Here is a 19,510-nt window from a genome sequence, read left to right on the forward strand (position 1 = left end):
GGAAATCAAGTATCCTAAGTGCCACTACCACAAAACTGAGCAGTCAAAAAATACGTTTTATTGCTTTTTTCTGAAGTATCTTAGTGCAGTTTTGTCTTCATTCAACAACTGTTACTCACAAAAAATGGAGTTGATTACAAGAAGATTTTTGTAGTTATCTTGCTGTCAAATCTGAGTCATTACAAGGTTGTGGTGGTTAATGCTATGAAGGTGGTTCAGTTTTTGCTTTCCATTAGGTTTGTAGAATAAAATGAAGAACGCATACAAGTTGTCCCACAGTAAATCACAAGTTAGTACACTTGCCTTGACAGTGAAGATAAACCTTTGAGCGTGTCAATTAAATAGCTTGCAGGATACATAAGTACTTTCAGGGAAAAAAATCCATTCTCAAATAAGTAAACCTACTATTTCACAGACTGGCAGCTTAAAGTAATAATATTTATCTTGCAGGGTTCGCGACCAGTTTCCAGGAACTGAAATGGAGAAATATGCACTTTTTACTTACGAATCCCTGAAGAAAACCAAATGCAGAGAGTTTGTGCCATCGCGGGATGAAATAGAAGCTCTGATTGGCAGGCAGGAAATGACATCCACAGTTTATTGCCACGGTGGGGGCTCTTGCAAGATTACAATCAACTCGCACACTACAGCTGGAGAGGTGAGAAGTGGTGACAGAAGGGCTTTGGCTCAAAATGAGCATGTCCCTTTACGTGCCGGTTCCAGCCAGTAGTAGCAGCATTAAGCTTTGGAAGCGCGGGGGGTTTCTCTACCAGTCTCTCCTTTCAGGGGAGGGAAAGCCTACAGAGCTGTCCCTCCAACCCCCCAGCATGTTCTGAAGAAATCCCTGCTATAAAAACTGCCTTTATTCTTTAGGGGATTACCCAACTATATTTCCTTCTTACAGGAAAGACTAAGCAATTCAGTAGAGGCATTATTGGAATTACTTCAGTAGATATTGGTGGTTCTGAGAACCGAGTTGCTTCCTAAAGCTGGAAAACTCTTGTGAGTTGATGAAATACAGGAGTTATACCTGGCCAGATGATAGTGTACACATATTCTAAAAGAATCAGCATTATTTAGTATAAAAATGAAAGTGGAATTTGACAACAGTTAATACTGCTGGTGAGAACATGTTAGCAACATTTTTAATCTAATGTAAAACCTAGCTCTGAATTTTCGTCTAATTATTTGTCTTACACTGTGGTGCTGCTTTTCTATGCTATGTTTTTTTCCTGTGCTGTTTTTCATTAGGTGGTTGAAAAGTTAATTCGTGGCTTGGCCATGGAGGATAGCAGAAATATGTTTGCTTTGTTTGAATACAATGGAACTACTGATAAAGCAATTGAAAGCAGAACCATTGTGGCTGATGTCTTGGCAAAGTTTGAAAAGTGAGTGTGCCTCTCCTCCTGTCTCACCACTTTAATAAGTAGCAATTAAATAAATTTCCAGTGTCAATAAATGCGGAATTTTCTCTTTCTCTTGCTTGTTTGTGATGACACAGCTGAATTACACACATGGCCTTTTCTGGAATAAAAGCATCTTTTTTTTTTTTTTTAAAGGAATTAATGAGCCACCTATTCACTTGCGTTTGGCTTTTCTTCGTCTTTTCACCAGCAGAGTAATTTTTCTCATTACTATTTCCACATTTTTCTTTTCCACCACTACAAAGTTTTCTGCCGTTACTAGCACTGTGGCTGCCCCAGTATGGGAGAACTGAACTGCAGGCAGCCATTACCATTCTGACTACCTGTTGCCTGACTTCACATAGAAGTCACCACAGTGCAGCTCACAACATTTTTCTTACCAGTAAAATTGAAACCACCCGTAGCACTGTAGTAAGAAAATGTACTACAAGCCTAAATATCTTTTTGTCATCCTTAATATTATATACATGGCAATCAGCCTCCTTTATCCATATAATAACGGGGGCAAAAAAGGAATGTCTAAAGTGTTGTGCAATTACTTTTTGTAACAGGACTTAATAATGTTGCTTTTATCAACACCTGACTGAACCACAAATACAACGTTTATTAAGAGAATTTGGCTTAGAAACAGTTGACTGAGAACTGAGGTAATATTTAAAGTCCTTGATTTTTCTGTAGGCTCTAAATACGCACACACACGTACCTATATGTTTCTCTCTCTAGCTAGCTAGCTCCAGATGACATCAGTTAGGTGTACTGCTGAAAACAATTAGCTCCTGTCAACAATACCAAATTCGTAGCAGCTGTAACAAAGCAAAATTCAGCTGATGCCTTGCTGAGATTCTTCAGGTGTCAGTTGAGAAAGGAGTTTGATTTCACAGATCTGATCTCCCTCTCCCTCTTCACATACCCGTGCAGGCTTGCTGCCACTGCTGAAGCTGGAGAGATGCACTGGAAGTTCTACTTCAAGCTCTACTGCTTCCTGGACACAGAAAACGTCCCTAAAGATAGTGTGGAATTTGCCTTTATGTTTGAGCAGGTAAAGGACAAAGGGTCTGTTTTGAGGTGCTTTTAAGAGGAGGAAAAAAGCAAGAGATCTAGACGGCACAGAGAGAGTTATGATTATGCTTCTGTTTAACTAATCGTGCTACTACTCAAGCATCAAGCGCTGAGAAAGCAATTCGGTGGTCAAAATAGGCTTATCCTGACATAAGTGAAGCGCATATGATGTACTTTTACTTCTGCGTTACTTGTGAATTGCTTTATGTATAGTGGTAAAAAAATTGGATAACTGGGTCTAAGCTGGATAAAAAAGAAAAGGATAATATTGCTTTTAATTTTCTTCTTATGTAACCATTTTCTTAAGAAAGTACAGGAAATAGAGTGAAAAATGTGTACTTGGCAAGCAAATTAATTATTAGAGACCCAGGTTGGCAGCTGTACAGAACTAATCAAACAATAGCTTTTTCTCTTTTTAAGAACTGATTGGTATTTCATAGGCACCATAGTAAAACAAATCAATCCGGTCTCAGCACTAACCATAAGACAGCTATGATGAGACGAAATCCACTTAATGAATGTGCTGAGCTCAGAATGAGGCCATATTGCAAAGCATAAAACAAGTGAGATTGATTTATAATGAAAATTAAACGCATCAGCAGTTGGATTTCTATTATATGAAGTCCTGTAGTTGCTTGGACTCTCTCACTGATGGCATTTATTATTGTTGATTGATTTTCGCCTTTTCTACTGTATTGCAAATGGCTAAAAATTCTTCCAGTGGACAGCTTCTTTCAAGGGGGCACTAGAGACAGATAAAGATTTCTGTGTAAGGCTATTTGCAATGTGGAGACACTGATGTTCTGTTGGTAAGCAAGCGTGCTGCCATCAAGAAGTGACATATTTCAGTTCTCAGTTTTCGTATGTGTGAAGCTTTTTCTCCTTCCACAGGATCAGAAGCATCTTCACTGCAATAGAGTATTTCTTCCTTGTTCACAGTTTAGGTTTTAAGGCACTATATTACATCATGAGTCTACCAAAAGTCTCTTCCAGAGCCTACTACTGTAGCTCAATCCAGAGCTTATTGCTGGCTGAGGGATCTGGGCAGCAGGTTGCCTTGGTTGGGCTTAGAAATGTTGCTATTCTGACTGTCTGGTTTTACATATAGAGGAGTCAGCCAGTTAATGCCTCTGCTTTGGGATGAAGTTTAAACAGTAAGAAAATCCATGGGAGCTCTGCATCAGATATTTTACGTTACGTTATTGGCTTAAGAGGCAGATTTAGATAGTTTTCCGTATGAACAACTAAAACAAGCACATTCGCTGAAGCAGATTGTTTGCATGCAGCATTCTGTGCTGACTGGTGTTTAGCCAAGTATTTTATGTCTTGCCAAGACCAATAGTGTTTCAGTTATAAAGCATGGCACATTTAATCCCTACAGTTAATATAACAGCAATATCTTAGAGGTGACTTACTACATTCTAACATCAGTTCTGTCTGCTTTTGATGTCAGTCATTGACTTTTTTCAGCCAACTGAGAAAGTTCCCTTTTGTCATCAGTTTTAGTTGTGTAACCTCCATTATTTTAAAGTCTGAATCCCTTAATTCATAAGGCGCTGAAGAAAATCTTTTAGTTCCTTTTTTCTCAATAAAACACTCTCCTTCCATTTCCACAAGACAGCTCTTTCTTCTGCATGTGTGCAATCTCAGGTAAACCACCTTGCATGTTTAAAAGCACGTTTTGTCTCCGTCCTAAGTGTACACCTAAATGAACTAGCTCTTACTTAGATGTGAATTATCTCTGTGTGTTTACTAAACTGCATGCAATTCCTGCATCTCCAGACATGAGGCGTGTTTGTTTCCTGTATTAGTGTCAGATGAAAGAAAAAAAGAAAAGAAAAATGATAGCTGCTGCACACTTCCAAAAGTTTGAATGGGTGCGCAAAGAGCTGGGATTTGAAAGAGTCATCTTGGTTCAGAATCTCATCCCTGATGGTATAGACCACTATAGCATGTAAACACGTTACTAACTTTATCTGGGATCCATTGGAGATTTACTGTTTCCCCTCAGTGAGGTTTATTGCAAAGCTGTCCTAGGGCTTTGCTTGTGTGGCTGGCAACATCACTTTTCACAGCCAAATTATAGTCAGCAGTAAGCAAAGCTAGATACACGTCTTCCTAATGCCCTTGAACGTAGATGGCTTCCTCCTGGTCAGGTGTTTAGATTCTGATTTTCTCCCCTTCACATTTTATTTTCCTCTTCAGTAATTCAGTTGCTCTTATATATGTGAGTTCACTAGGAGCTGCACTAGTAACAGTAATTCTCATTTAGCAAGTTACTCAATTGCCTTGCAGTTCTTCTGGTAAACCCTGTCTTACCCAGTTCAACAAATTTACCAAGAGATTTACCACATTAGATTTATTTAATGGATTATTTATTTCAGATCCTGGGTTTGCCTGGCAGTAAATCTACTTCCCATTTCTCTCTTAGTCCTTTCAAAGTCTCATTTACCCATAAGGAGCTACCTTTTTCCCCTCCATAGGCTCATGAAGCGGTGATTAGAGGACATTACCCTGCCCCCGAAGAAACCCTCCAGGTCCTTGCAGCTTTGCGTCTTCAGTACCTTCAGGGAGATTACGCTCTGCACACCACCGTACCCGAAATGGAGGAAGTCTATCCCTTGCAAAAGCTGAAGTCTCGGATTACACAGTCTACCAAAACATTTACTGCAGCAGAGAAGGCTGAGAAGAAACGAGCCAGCTTTCTTGAAGGAACATTGCGCAGGAGTTTTCGTAGTGGCTCTGTCAGCAAACAGAAGGTTGAGGAGGATCAGATGTTAGACATGTGGGTCAAAGAGGAAATCTCAGCTTCCAGGACTAGTATCATTGACAAATGGAAAAAACTCCAGAGGATGAACCAGGAGCAGGCTATGGCAAAGTATATGGCTTTGATTAAAGAATGGCCTGGCTATGGCTCAACACTCTTTGACGTAGAGGTGAGTATGACCTCCTGAACACTTTATGCTGCATAGATGGTGGTTTCATTAGAGTAGGGAAACCATAAATATGGTATCGCAGTGCTTACATGGCTGATGTGGTAAAATGTTAGATACTAAAAGCATACTCCCATTAGCAAGCACTGTAGCCATTTAAATCCACTGGTTAACCATAAAATACAGAGGGACCAGAATGCTAGCCTGATGGGTTGCAAACAAGTCTAGGAGAAGTGTAAAAGGCTACATTCACAGAATCACAGAATCGCAAGGGTTGGAAGGGACCTCGGGAGATCATCTAGTCCAACCCCCCTGCTAAAGCAGGTTCTCCTAGAGCAGGTTACACAGGACTTCATCCAGGCAGGCTTTGAATATCTCCAGAGAAGGAGACTCCACAACCCCCCTGGGCAGCCTGTTCCAGTGCTCTGTCACCCTCAGAGTAAAGAAGTTTTTCCTCCTATTCAAGTGAAACCTCTTATGTCTCAGTTTGTACCCATTGCCCCTTGTCCTGTCACTGGGCACCACTGCAAAGAGTCTGGCTCCGTCCTCATGACTTCCACCCTTAAGATATTTGTATGTGTTGATGAGGGCCCCTCTCAGTCTTCTCTTCTTCAGCCTGAACAAGCCCAGCTCTCTCAGCCTTTCCTCGTAGGGGAGATGCTCCAGTCCCTTTATCATCCTAGTTGCCCTCCTCTGGACTCTTTCTAGGAGTTCCTCGTCTTTCTTGAACTGGGGAGCCCAGAGCTGGACACAGTACTCCAGGTGGGGTCTCACCAGGGCAGAGTAGAGGGGGAGGATAACCTCCCTCGACCTGCCAGCCACACTACTCTTAATGCACCCCAGGGACAAACAATGTGCAGTTTTTAAAATACGGTTACAGACAAGAACCTCAACAGTAAGTGTTGTGTGGCTCCCACTGTTCCCTTTGCTGTTAATCTACATTTTTTCCTCTAGTGTAAAGAAGGGGGATTCCCACAGGAGTTGTGGCTTGGAGTCAGTGCCGATGCAGTTTCTGTCTACAAGCGTGGGGAAGGCAGGCCTCTGGAGGTGTTTCAGTATGAGCATATCTTGTCATTTGGTGCACCACTTGCCAACACCTACAAGATTGTGGTGGATGAGAGAGAACTGCTTTTTGAAACTAGTGAGGTAAGAGCAAGAAGGAATTTTGTTATTGTGGTCTTACTGTTCTAATAGCCATCTGCTTAGTAATTTGAGTAATTGCTGCAAATGTTACAGATTTATTCAAGATCCCTGTAAAGCTATAGGGGAAGATGTAGTGAGATGGGTAGAAGTGTTGAGCATTTTTATTTGTTTAACCACAAAAGGGTTTTGGTGAAAGCTTGACAGTTTTATATTGTTAGTGTCTAAAGAAATTCATTCGCATATTGTCACCTTACTAAGAACTTTGCTTTTTATACTGTTTTGGCAGGTGGTTGACATCGCAAAGCTGATGAAAGCTTACATCAGTATGATTGTGAAAAAACGCTACAGCACCTCTCGATCCGTGAGTAGTCATGGAAGTCAGGGCAGCTCCAGGTGAAAACAAAACCAGTTCTGCCATGCTCTAAATAGAACATACCGCTGTTGGCCTCAAAACGACCTGATGATACTGATCACATCTGTTGACAAGCTAACAAAGAACCAGAGATTCCATGGAAAATGTCTTCAAGCATTGTTTTAGAAAGACCACAGGGCGGGGAGGGGAAAAATCAGCTGAAATAGTCACATACTGGAACTGCTGGCTCGTCCAAAACTTTCCAAAGCATTATTATCTTCAGTTGATGTAACAAATGCCTTAAGACTTGATCCACTGCAGTACAAGCAGTAATAAGTGCCTTACAAGATTAAACCCAACTTGTATTGACCTAAAATTGCTGATAAAGGAGGGGTTTTTTTATCCTTCCAGAACACTGAAAACAAAGTTATATTCCTCAATTCTGCACTAATGTACTGGCCTGTATACATGTGGGAAGGGGGAGGGAAGAAGAGCAAGGTATATTTTTTTTTTTGGAGAGCTGCTGGCAGCCTTCCTGATTGATGCCAACATTTTGTTTCCCCTCGCTTCCATGGATGCGCACATTGTGCGTGCGTACTTGAGCTGTCAGTAAAATTTGACTAATTTTATTCTGTATTTCACAAGTCTTTTGAAGCAAAGGGAATAAGTATGTGCAATGGTGTAAACAGTCTTTCTGTACATTTTAATAGTTCAGAGTTATAGTTGCTACAATTGTATGGTTACTTTATAAGCAGTTTTATTAACAAGAAAATTCCAAAATTTTCATACATTGATTTTACTATTGCAAATATGTATTACCATATAAGTAGCAGAAGTCTGCATTCTGTATCTGCTGTATTATAAAGAGAGATGTAGCTGAGAATACTTATAGACTACCCTAATATGGGAATACAGTTATCAGTTCAATACTCCATAATGTCAGCTTAAGTTTTTAATATTAAACTTTTCTTTTAAAGACAACACTATCTTATAATTCTGGCTGGACTCTCCAACCCAGACTGCCTGCCAAAGGTCAGAGCCCTTCAAGAGTTGACTAGAGAACATGAAGTTATACAATGCTACTGCTTTAATACAGAGTTCTCTGTTTTACCTGCTTGCCTGAGGAAGGTTCTTGACAGTACCCTGTAAATAAATTGGGAGATATCAGCTAATGATAAGCTGATTTTGGACTTCTATTTTTGTACAGAAATACTGTAATATAAGGCAAAACTTTGATCAAAGTTATCTCTGTCCACAGCAAAAAAAAAAACAAACCTGAAAAACCTTACTGTTATTAAAAACCTCAGCCTTTAAGGAATCATGTCTACTTACTAAAAACAACCAAAAAAAAAAAAAGGCCAGCAATAAAGAAAATATATGTGATGTGCTCTGTTTTCACTTCATGCTGAGTCGGACTTGCAGGAAAGCCCTAATTTCATCTGTCTTCTGAGGAGTCACGCCAGGAAGACAGCATAGGCTTATACATATGCTTTTGCTTGGAAAGGTGCACGTGCTTTGTGTTGGAATGGGGCAAGTTTCTGTCTGCGGTCACACCTACCTCCTTGATCAGATGGTACCTGTCAGTTACACCATCAGGATGGAGGGGAAGGACTGCTGAGCAGTTCCCACTCCACAGGTCATGTGCAAGTAAAGCTTTTGCTCTTTGTGTAGCCCTGATGTGAGATGGCTTGGTTTTACTAGCCAGCTACAGCACAGTAGTGCAGCATGCACTGCCCTCATAAGTGTACGTAGCCTTTATAGACTACAAGGCTTGCTATGAGAAATCCTCCACCGTCCTCCAACTGGTAGATACTTTTGGTCACTCCATCTGTGACATGGCCCTTCAGTTCCTAAAAACTTGCTAAATAACACTACTAATTTCATGTCCCCACCCTCTCAGCAAAGGTGAGCTTATCTAAGGAAGACAAGAAAAATAAGAGAACTGTAACTCCAGCATGTCTAGCTATACACACACAGACCATCTGAGACTGCAATACTTCTGATTTTTTCCATATGCGAGTTGTTCAGAAAGAAAGAAGCTGCTCTTAGTAAGGCATCCTTGGAATGACACAATTTATACATTTCAGCCGGCGCAGCAAGAAAGTGTGGTTTCATCTAGGTGCTGTTTGTAAACAGGCTCAGAGAAGTCCCTGCCACATCATCATCAATTGGTCAAAAAACCAGGAAAATATAAGATGACAGTCTTGTTCAGGGTCACAGTCTGACACCATTTCTCCAGTCCCAATTAATCTACCTCCTGACTGACTTCTGCATGCTATCAGCTGTTAGGAGGGATGTTTGCTCTTAGTCAATGCACAGAAGTGCTTGTCACTACATCTAAAACTTCCCTTCATTCATAGCAATTCTACCAACCTTCCATGCAAATCTTAATTCAGTTAGTAGGGTTGAGGCAAATAAAAACTTCCCTAATAGTCGATACTCACAAGAAAGAATGCACAGTTAATCAAAATAAGTACTGCATAATACATATACCTGTGTTTGGAAGTGAGAACGGTGTTCTTTCTTCACATTATAAAATATTTAAAAATTGATTGAGGAGTTGATCTATTCTTGCAAATTATTTTGCTTCAGTAAAAGTTTATTCCAAGAATACATGAAATTTCTTGGTAGAGCTGGAAATTCTCTCCTGCCTGTGAACTCTTCTGTTACAGTAGTAGTTGGGCGTATCTGAGGAGAGGATCTTTCGTCACAAATCAGAACATGTTTTTGCTTTTATTCTTGTTTTGAAGTAAAGGTTTGTGTTTTCAAAAGAACAAACATTGTAGAAGCTTACCAGTGCTTAAAAAGAAGGAGTAGATCTGTATCTGTACTTCTGGACAAGCCATTGTGTTGAGACTACTACACGCTGTAGGCTGAGTGCATCAGAAATCACAAAGAACTGAGCATTAGAAGTTAAAGGGTTGTAGGAGAAACACCATGCCCTGTCCAGTCCCTCTAGAGAGATGGGGAACTTTACATGTTGTGGTCTTCAGGACTTGAAACTATCATATATTTTATGAGAGAATGAAAGGCAGTCATTCCCGCTGCCTGTCCCTGCCCTTGGCACCAGCCCCCACCGCAGTGCTGCAGCTGGCTCTGCTCCCCAGCAGTTACAGTGACCCTGGCCCAAACCCTCAGGCAGGCATGGCAGCATGCTGCACCCTCTGCCTGTGCCTGGTCGAATACAGCCACAGCGAGACATGCCGTGGGACCCCACTGGCCTGATCTGCTGCGAGAGTGCAGGCTGGGCAGAAACTACGCAGTCCAGCCTAGGAACAGTGGCAACTGCCACAGAAATACAACTGCATATCATCTTTTTAGCACACCTTGAAGCTGGCTGTGCCTCAATTCCACCTATGTCCTCAGGCTTCAGGCTAGCACTTCCCTTGTGCCTCATAATACACACATATCCCTTTGTTGGGGTGCCAGAATTCTTCATAAACTCAATTACACAAGTTAAACACAGGAAATTGCTTCACCCAAAAAGTGTTGCATCAGAAACCTAGGTTTCAAGCCCCACATTTCTGTAGCACATGGCTGTAACAGGTACACGCAGGTTTGCACCAGCACAAACACTTAACACAGACATGCTACAGCATTGCGAGTCGTGCTGGCATTAAGTCCATTCTACAGCAACTCAAGCAGAACGCTGGCAGCTTCTTCAATGCTGACAGACTATTTCTCACAGCGTATGCACTCCAGATCATTTACAACTCTCCGAAGTAAATACCGAAGAGTACCTATCAATCAAATATGACAGCACTGTCCTGAATATAACTAATTCTGCATGGTGCCCAGCCCTAGAAACCCACATCATTTCACTCCATCAGATACAGGAATACAGCTACCAGCTGTGCTGTGGCACAACCATACTTTCACACACATATAGGCACACGCACGGCCGCAAGCTGGGTGAGGTTGTGGGGACGGGCATTTGCAATTGGTTTGTGGGACTTTACATCTACCCCTATTTCTCTCAAATGATTGAGTTATTAATGCTAAGTTAAACTGATATCACAAGCAAATATCTAATAAAGTTTAATCTTGAAGGAATCCACTAAGAATATGTCCCATAACACATCAGAAGGCCTTTATGCAACACTTCTAAAGCTACACATGCTGCAACGCTCATGGGAAGCAAGCAGAAGAGGGCAGCAGCAATCCAAAGAAGTGAACTATATTGAGAACAGTTCTATCTATCTGTGGTATGATTTTACCTGGTCTGTATCAAAAGACAACAGGCTGGGGTAGGAGAAGGAAGATGGAGTCCTCTCATCATTCTTGCTGTCCACCAGACATGTGATGAGGGCAACAGCTACTCGGGCTGCTTCTCAGATGTGCCAGCACCCCATCCATCTCTACCTTTTGGCAATCATAAAGTGAAAAATACATTAAGCATCAGAGGGGCTGGAGAAAGGGGACACCAACAAAGCAAAGAGTGAAACCTCAAAGGCCAGAGTTGCAAGTTTCTAACTGAACAGTCACTCCTTTTTATTGATTAAGGGGGGAGGGGGGAGGGAGGAGGAGGAGGAGGTGCTTTGTTTCATTCTGATTACTTGCCCACACTACCCTGTTAGAAGGCTGTTCCTGAACTTCTCTGTAGACATTTTTCCAACATTTCTTGCCTAAAGTTGATTCATGACAAGCACAATCTTTTTATTTTAATAATTTTTCCTCCATGTACATATTTTTACCCACTCCTCCCAACATATTTTTTAAGTAGATGCCTCTTCCAGCCTTCATTTTGCAAGCCAACTCAAGCTAAAACTTTTTAAAATAAACTTCCCTCAAAAGCAAGTTTTCCATTATCCCTAATCAGCCTCATAGCTGCATTTATTACAGTCTAAGTTCTTTAAAAACAAAGGAGGTGAGAATGGTACAGTGTTCTAAACACCTTACTGTTGCTTTGTAACAACAGTACTAAGACTCATCTACTGAAAGTACTTTACCTGTATCTCACAATCTCACTAGTCCTGTTCATAGTGACATCCCTTTAATTCTGCATGGGAATTCTAGACTGATAAAGATGAAAGGAGCGGACAAAGGGCCAAATTTAATCGACTGACGAGACTTCAACTAATTTTTGAAATTAATTTCCAAGTATGAGGTTTTTCATGCTATGTTTTTACATCTCATTTCTCTTAATCCTATCCATAAGAGCATCCAGATCTTCCTTTATGATTATCCTACCTCGTTTGCTCCATCCACAGGAACACACTGTTCTGACAATCATGCTGCTAATGAAAGCATTTAAAAGGTAACACAATTATTAACTTTAGTGATTTATATTAGCAAGGTCCCTTAAAAAAAAAAAAAATCCCCATTTTACCACCTTCCCACCCATCTTATTTTTGTACTAACTCCTAAATTCTCTATCTTAAGACAGCAATTCTGAAACTTTTTAGATTGCTTCCTTTCTGTCCCCTAAGAGTTTATTTTTCCTTTGCTGCTAGTCACACACACATGTATCTCCTTGGCAGACCTGAATCACAGTCCTGATATTTACCAACTGGCCAATGATAAGATCACAAACATCCTCTCATTTGACTGTGCCAGAATTTTGGATTTCTGGACTAAAACCACGTTTTAAGTGGTTTCTTAACTGGCTTTGACCATATCTGTTGAGCCTGTCAACATGTATTTTCTTCTGCAAATTCAGAGATGCTGTCCTTCCTAGTTTAAAGCTGATCTGTCTTCATTATCCATCTAATGCCACACCAACAACTCACAGAAATTTATAGTTATACTAGCTCAATTCTATAAAATCTGGATTCAGAAAAGAACAACACTACATTTGAGAATGGAACATTTACTACTGTTCTCACACACATTAACCATACAAAAAGGAATATCTGATGCAGGGGTATCAGAGCATCCTGATCGTGATCTGTAGTACAGAAAAACTAAAACAGAACAATAAGCAGGATTCTTCCATACATTACTTCATTGTTGGGCTCTACTCTTCAAGCTTTGAGTTCACAGGCATTAAGAAGCAGCATAATCTAGCAGAGAGGGAAAAACACCCCAAATATTAACATTCCTGGATAAGAAGTAGTATCAACATTCATATAATTTTGTCACTCTCTCTTTTGCTAATATTCATCTTGTACCGCCTGGTAGTTTTAGCTCACAAGGCCAGTAAGTCCCATGAATTCCAGCTGCCCGACAGATAAACATTGCAGTGTAACATAAGAGCATTTTGAAAAGTCCAAATTGGGAAACTTTAATTTTGCTTAGCACGCTGTGCTCATTAATGTATTTTTCCTCTAAGTATACATCTTTGCAGACTCAGTGTTAAAAGCACCAAGTTTTAATTTTGTCCTACCAACTAATACTGTCTACCACAATCCCACATAATTAAGCATATGCTAAGCAGTCTCATAACCTCAAGCAACTATTTTGTTTTAAGGTCACTTACAAGCTTTTGCCAAAAGCACAGACCTTTCTTAAGATTTGTTTTAAAAATCAACCACAGTTTTGATTTTTAAATTACAAGTTCTCATGGGTTTTTCATTATTTATATTGGGAAAGTACCTGGGAATTCTGTTTGAGATTGCACCCTGCTTAGGCTTGGCACTGCACAAATACATACGAGGTCACCCCCATCTGTAAAGACTTCAGTCAAATAGGGAAGACAAAGAGCAGGTCAGGAAGACACAAGGAGTATTAAGCGTATCAGGAAGATACAAGCAATCTTGCCCCTCTCACGCAACAGGACAGTGGGAGCACTGAAGGAGAGCGCAGGTCTCTCTGCCCTCTGCCAGTGCTCTATTTTCCAGATTAGTATAGCTTTAAAAAGCCAGCAGAGGCAGTGCAAGCATTCTAAACCACATCATCCTGCTGATGACAAGGTGACAGGTTTTTTTCATAATTAAGTTCTCCCATAAGTTGTCCTTCCTTTTTAGATTTAAAAAAAAAGAAAAAACACCGATTTATGAATAAATGAGAAGTAAAAATAAAGAGACAGTAAGAAAAAACAACACACAATCTTCATACAGTACGAAACAAGACCCTAGTGATGAAGTTCTTTTTGAAAAATATAATTTGGGACAAGGTGTACTTTGCTGAATTCAACACACAAAACTTAAAAATATGTTCATTTTTTGCTATTCTATGTTTACTTCAAGAAGGTAAAAAAAAATAAAGCAAGAAGCAAGGCTGATGGCTAGGAGAAACAGCAGAGGGCAGCCTCTGAAACAAGTGGTTCTGGATTGATGTTCCTTCAGACTAACTGGCAATACGCCTCTGAATTTCCCTGCATTTCCTTTAACTACAGTTAGTTAGCCCATGTAGCTGTGTTGAAGCCCAAAACCTGGAATGTTAAACTGAATGCTGTGTTTTGAAGCATGTGGCAGGGGACTAGAGCAGCATAGGACTGTTAGTGCCAGCCATTTTAACTGATACACAAACTTGTATGTAAAATACTTTAAAAGGTATGTCACAGTCCTAATCGCGTTTTGCATATCATAGGACAATGCTTAACATGGTCCTGCTCCATAGTTTAAGATTATGACATATTACAGTTAAATAAAAGAACAAAGAGTTTGGGATGTTGTTTCAACAATGTTCCACAACAGAGTGTGGAACAACCTTTCGGATGCTTGAAAGGCTAAGAGGGTGTGCATCAAAGAAGAAAGCTGTTTGCCAATTATTAGTTGGAAAGTTATTCTACACTTAAACAGTAATTATAAAAGATAGGAGTTTGGTAGAGGCCTGTGAGAAAGTCCACAAAAGCATGCATGAAGTTTCAAGCAGAAATAGGATTAAAGAAAGGTGCATGGTATGTTTATCATATATGACACCAGTCTTCAAAGAATTTGAGGGATCTCTGCAACTAAAGGCTTTCAATGTTAGTAAATATTATAATAAAGAATATAATTAGTGGACACCTGGAGAAATATGATCTACTGGGGAGAAGCAGCACAGGTTCTGTAAAATAAAGGCCTGCCCTAGAAATTTGCTGAAGTTCTTTGACAGGCTCAATAACTTCCAAATACGGGCAGTTTGGTTTACCTAGATTTCCAAAAGGCTTTTGGCAAAATTCACCACCTAAGGCTTTTCAGGAAGCCATGCAGCCACAGAAGAGAAGTCTTGCTGTGCAGAAACAACTGGCTAGAAGATAGGGAACAGGCAACGACAGCAAACAGTCCATTCTCAAAAAAGGAAGGAAACCACCACTGAAGTTCTGCCAGAGCTCTGTGCTCTTCAACTATTCAACAGGGAACTGGAAAAATGACAAACAGCAAGCTCAAAGTTTAGTGCTGACATCAAGTTATTCAGGAAAGTGAGGACAAGGACAGACTAAAGAACTGCATACCTTTAGGAAACTGAATAGCTGTCCAATAAACTGGTGGAATAAATTCCAAGTAGATGAAGTGAAGCAGGTGAGGTGGAGGGGGGGAAACTTGATCCCAGATTTAACTGTACAACAAGCGCTGAACTGATCATTACCACTAAGGGACAAAATCGTGAAGTTTTAGTAGTTCCAGTAAAATATAAATCCAATGTTTTTTACCAGTTAGGAAAAAAAAAAAAGAAAAAAAGAAAAGCAGATACTAGAAATTATTACAAAAGACATAAAGCAAACCACAGAGCATTGTGATGACTATTTAAATCCATGACCTACTTGCACTTTGAACACAGCTATGATGTGACTAGAACTGCACCAGAAGGTTTTCTTAGAACTGGAAAAGGTTCAGGGACAGGGAACAAAGATGATCAAAGTCACAGAACTGCTACCATATGAAGAACAACTGAGACGCAACTCAAAAGCAAAGTCTAGTTAGGAAGTGCTGTGGGATGACTGGATACAGAGTCAATAATCATATGGGTCATTAGTAGGACAAGGGAAGTGATTCTTCCCCTCCTAACATTTGTGAGACCACATATGGAATACTTAGTCCAGTTCTGGGCAACCCAATACAAGACACACACCGGCATATGGGAGGGAGTCCAGAAGGCCCCAGGAAGACAAGCAGCATACAGCATGTGATGCAGGAGAGGCTGAGAGAGCTGGGTTTGCTGACTCTGGAAGATGAAAGGTTAATGGGGACCTACTTGCTAAGTACCTAATATGTGATTACAGAGCAGATAGTGCCAGAGTCCCCTCCCCTATGAGGTGGAGGCCAAACAAATTAGAGGAAATGGGCAAAACTTTCAGAAAAAGAAATTTTTAATAGATAATAAGAAAATATTCTTCCTAATGAACATGGTCAAATGTTGGAACAGGTTGTCCAGAGCGTGCTGTGGAATCTCCAGTCCTCAGAGACATTCACAACTAAGCTGGGCAGGACACGGAACAACCTGTCATAACCAGCTACCAAGGTGCTTTGAGTGAGTGTGTGTATGCGGGGGGAAAGGTCAGACCAAATGTCTTCCAGACGTTTCTTCCAAACTAACTTATTCTGTGATCCTGTGATGAAACAAAGCAAAGGCAAAACAAGTTAAAAAAAAAAAAAGAAAAATATTACCATTTTCAGCTGGAATCCTCAACTAAATTCAACAATGTTATGATATGTTGACGTCAGAATTTTCAAACATATTTCAGAAGCATTACAATGCTTTGATATTTGTAAGCCCCTTTGATACAATCATTTAGAAAGCTTTCTCCTCAGTTCTCATCCATCATTTACACCGTAGTCCCTGACACCAGAACTGCAGTCCCTAACCTAATTCTGTGCACTACAGCTCACACATGCAACTCTGCACTGGGTGCTAGTCCTCATTTTTCCCAGCTCAAATTCACAAAAACTGCACACAAACCTTTTAAACCCTGGCAGGCAAAACATCAAAATGCAGAAAGATCAAAGCCAGAGATCATATTTACTACCATTTTTTTCTGAAAAAGACACCTGAACTTTCAATGGCTGGGAATGAATGATCCATCTCTTCTCTCACACTGGTATCTACATCACAGTGCTTCCAGTAAGCTCATTCATATAAACCCAGCCCAGTAACTATCAACAGTGAAAAAGAAGAGCTGGTGTCCATCCATATGTGAAGCATTTCTTCCATTAGCTAAATTACAAAACCTGTTTTGGAAGAACTTTTCACTAATGGTGACCACTTCATGGTGGAGGTCAGGAAAGCAGAGGCCAGTAATCTAGAATGGATGCAAGTTTAATGAAAATCGGAAAGAGTTCCCACATCTATAGTCTACCCTGGCCACTGAAACCCCACTTCATCCTCCCCTCCCAGATTCCATCCCCCCTTTTCTGAGGAGAGGGAGGATTCTTGAACTCCTGTGCCTGAAGGGAGTACAGTATGGAGTATAAATTATGGGGGAAGGTGGGGGGCATACAATCGTACTCCAATGTTTAAAAAAAAATTTAAAAATTGGAATATTAGTAAGGGCAGATCACCTAAAACCTGCCATGGTTTTAATCCTTAGGACCACAGGATTATATTGCCATTATCCACATTGATCACAAGCTTAGTACAAATCAAGACCTAATAATTGGTTAACCCCAAATTTAAACATTTTAACCCCAGTGTGCTTCCTGGGGCTAACTACCATATGGTCACTTTAAAAGTGCATAAAACCCACCTGATTTCTTGTGGTTTGGCCCCAGTTGGCAACTGAGCACCACACAGCTGCTCACTCACTCTCTGCCCCATTGAGGGGGGTGGGGGGTGGCGGGGAGAGAATCGAAGAGCAAAAGTGAGAAAACTTGTGGGTTGAGATAAGAACAGTTTAATAATTGAAATAAAATAATAATCAATTGTAATGAAAAGGAAAACAACAAAAGAGAGAGAGGGGAACAAAACACAGGAAAAAAACAAGCGATGCAACCACTCACCACCCATCGACCAATGCCCATCCCATCCCTGAACAGCAGTTGCTGCCCCCCAGCCAACTCCCTCCAGTATTATATACTGAGCATGACATCAGATGGTCTGGAACAGCCCTTTGGCCAGTGGGGGTCAGCTGTCCTGGCGGTGCCCCCTCCCAGTTTCTTGTGCCCCTGGCAGAGCAGGGGAAGCTGAAAAGTCCTTGCCTCGTGTAAGCCCTGCTCAGCAACAACTAAACCATCAGTGAATTATCAACATTCTTCTCATACTAAAACCAAACCACAGCACTGTGCCAGCTACTAGGAAGAAAATTAACTCTGTCCCAGCCGAAACCAGGACATGGGCTTATCTAGTAACTGCTTGGAATTAGCTAGACTTAGATGCTGGACAGGTCAGCCCAAGTTACTGAAATTACTGAACGCTAGTGAGGGAAAGCAGGTTGCTACTGGCTAAACTGGGGATGGTTTTGGCAAGTTACAGACAGCGCTCAGGGGAACTGCACTTGTCATAGATAACACAGCATCCTACAATGGCCTGAAAAAAGGGTAAGTACAGCAGACACTCCCCTATTGGAGTTCCTCTCCCTACCTCTTTTTCCTTGTGAGAAGACCCTATTTTTACTCCCATGGAGTAACAAGATTCCCTCTGCTTCCTCTCCCAAAACCAGGGAATCGGCATCTGTAGGCAGCCACTGCACACAGCATAGAGAGGCTCAAGTGACACGAGGAGGAGCGCTCAGTAACCGTAGGCAACTGCCTGTTTTCCAGCATGGGAAGAATACCCTCTCTTGGCCGAGTCTTCTTAGGGCAAAGTTTTATCTGTCAGCATAAAACCAAAGCAATGCAACAAGGCATTTCCCCTGCCTTGCTGCAACTACCTCCCAGAGGCTTTATTTTCCATCCATGAGTTTTGGGTTACTAGGGGAGACTGTCTCTTTCCTTTTGCTCTCAGAGACCCTTACAGACAATACCTAATCAATCACTTTTTAGCTAGGCTAGTTGTTCAGGCAGGTTTGCCTGGCCCCAGGTTCTTAGAGGTACAAGCACAAAACTAAAATGTCCTTTAGAAAAAAGAAATTAATTGCTTATGTAGAATAAATTTCTGTAGGTTTCCTCTCAGGTACAATTCATATACGACATAGAGCATGTGGACTCAGAGAAGTAACGTAATTCCTTCCCAAGGTCATCTGGTCAAAATAGACAGCAGACTTGCAACCCACAGTTAACAGTGCAACTTAACTGATTTTGTGATCTTATTTTGTCTCCTTTTACCTCAGAGGAAAAAAAAGGCATGTTGACCTTGAAGTGAAAGTCCTTTTCCTGGAGGGGGGTGGGGTGGGTGGGGGAGTGGGGGAAAAAAATCAAGCTAACAGGGGGTACTCAATTAAGCTAGAAACAGATGTTAACTCATGATTCAAAATTATTCTTTTATTTTTGTTGCTTTCCTCTTGCAATAAAAGTTACTTAATTTCATGCAATTTACACTGAGACACACATTTTTTGATTCAGATTTTTGGCCATTCCTGTTCAGCCACAGATGCTCGAGTGATGTTTCTCACCAGGCACTCTCTCCAGAATTCAGCTCCCCAGTAATCACATTAGCTACGATGCACATCACCACCTTAAATATTGTGTCAGGCTTCCATCTTGAGCCTGAGGCTGGACAGGTATTTAGTAGCACAGATGACAGGACAACAGGATACTTATGACACAGATAGAAGCCACCAAACTCCTGTAGCCTCCTTCCTGGTCCCAGAGCAAGTTCCCAGCACTGCAACAACAACAATTTACTTCTGTTTTGGGGAGGAT

General features: G+C 40.9%; 1 protein-coding gene across 1 annotated transcript in view; it reads left to right on the forward strand.

Annotated features, from left to right (window-relative positions):
- Positions 1–6,956, forward strand: part of MYO10 (myosin X) — a 96,617-nt gene extending 89,661 nt beyond the window's left edge. Inside the window, 6 exon segments of the mRNA XM_035893426.1 lie at positions 451–658; positions 1,252–1,388; positions 2,343–2,463; positions 4,967–5,419; positions 6,371–6,562; positions 6,846–6,956. Of these exon segments, the coding sequence (XP_035749319.1) occupies positions 451–658; positions 1,252–1,388; positions 2,343–2,463; positions 4,967–5,419; positions 6,371–6,562; positions 6,846–6,956 (1,222 nt within the window).
- Positions 6,957–19,510: the final 12,554 nt, after the last annotated feature.

This window comes from Egretta garzetta, unplaced genomic scaffold, assembly GCF_000687185.1.
Source record: "Egretta garzetta isolate BGI_Z169 unplaced genomic scaffold, ASM68718v1 scaffold754, whole genome shotgun sequence".
Lineage (NCBI taxonomy): Eukaryota > Metazoa > Chordata > Aves > Pelecaniformes > Ardeidae > Egretta > Egretta garzetta.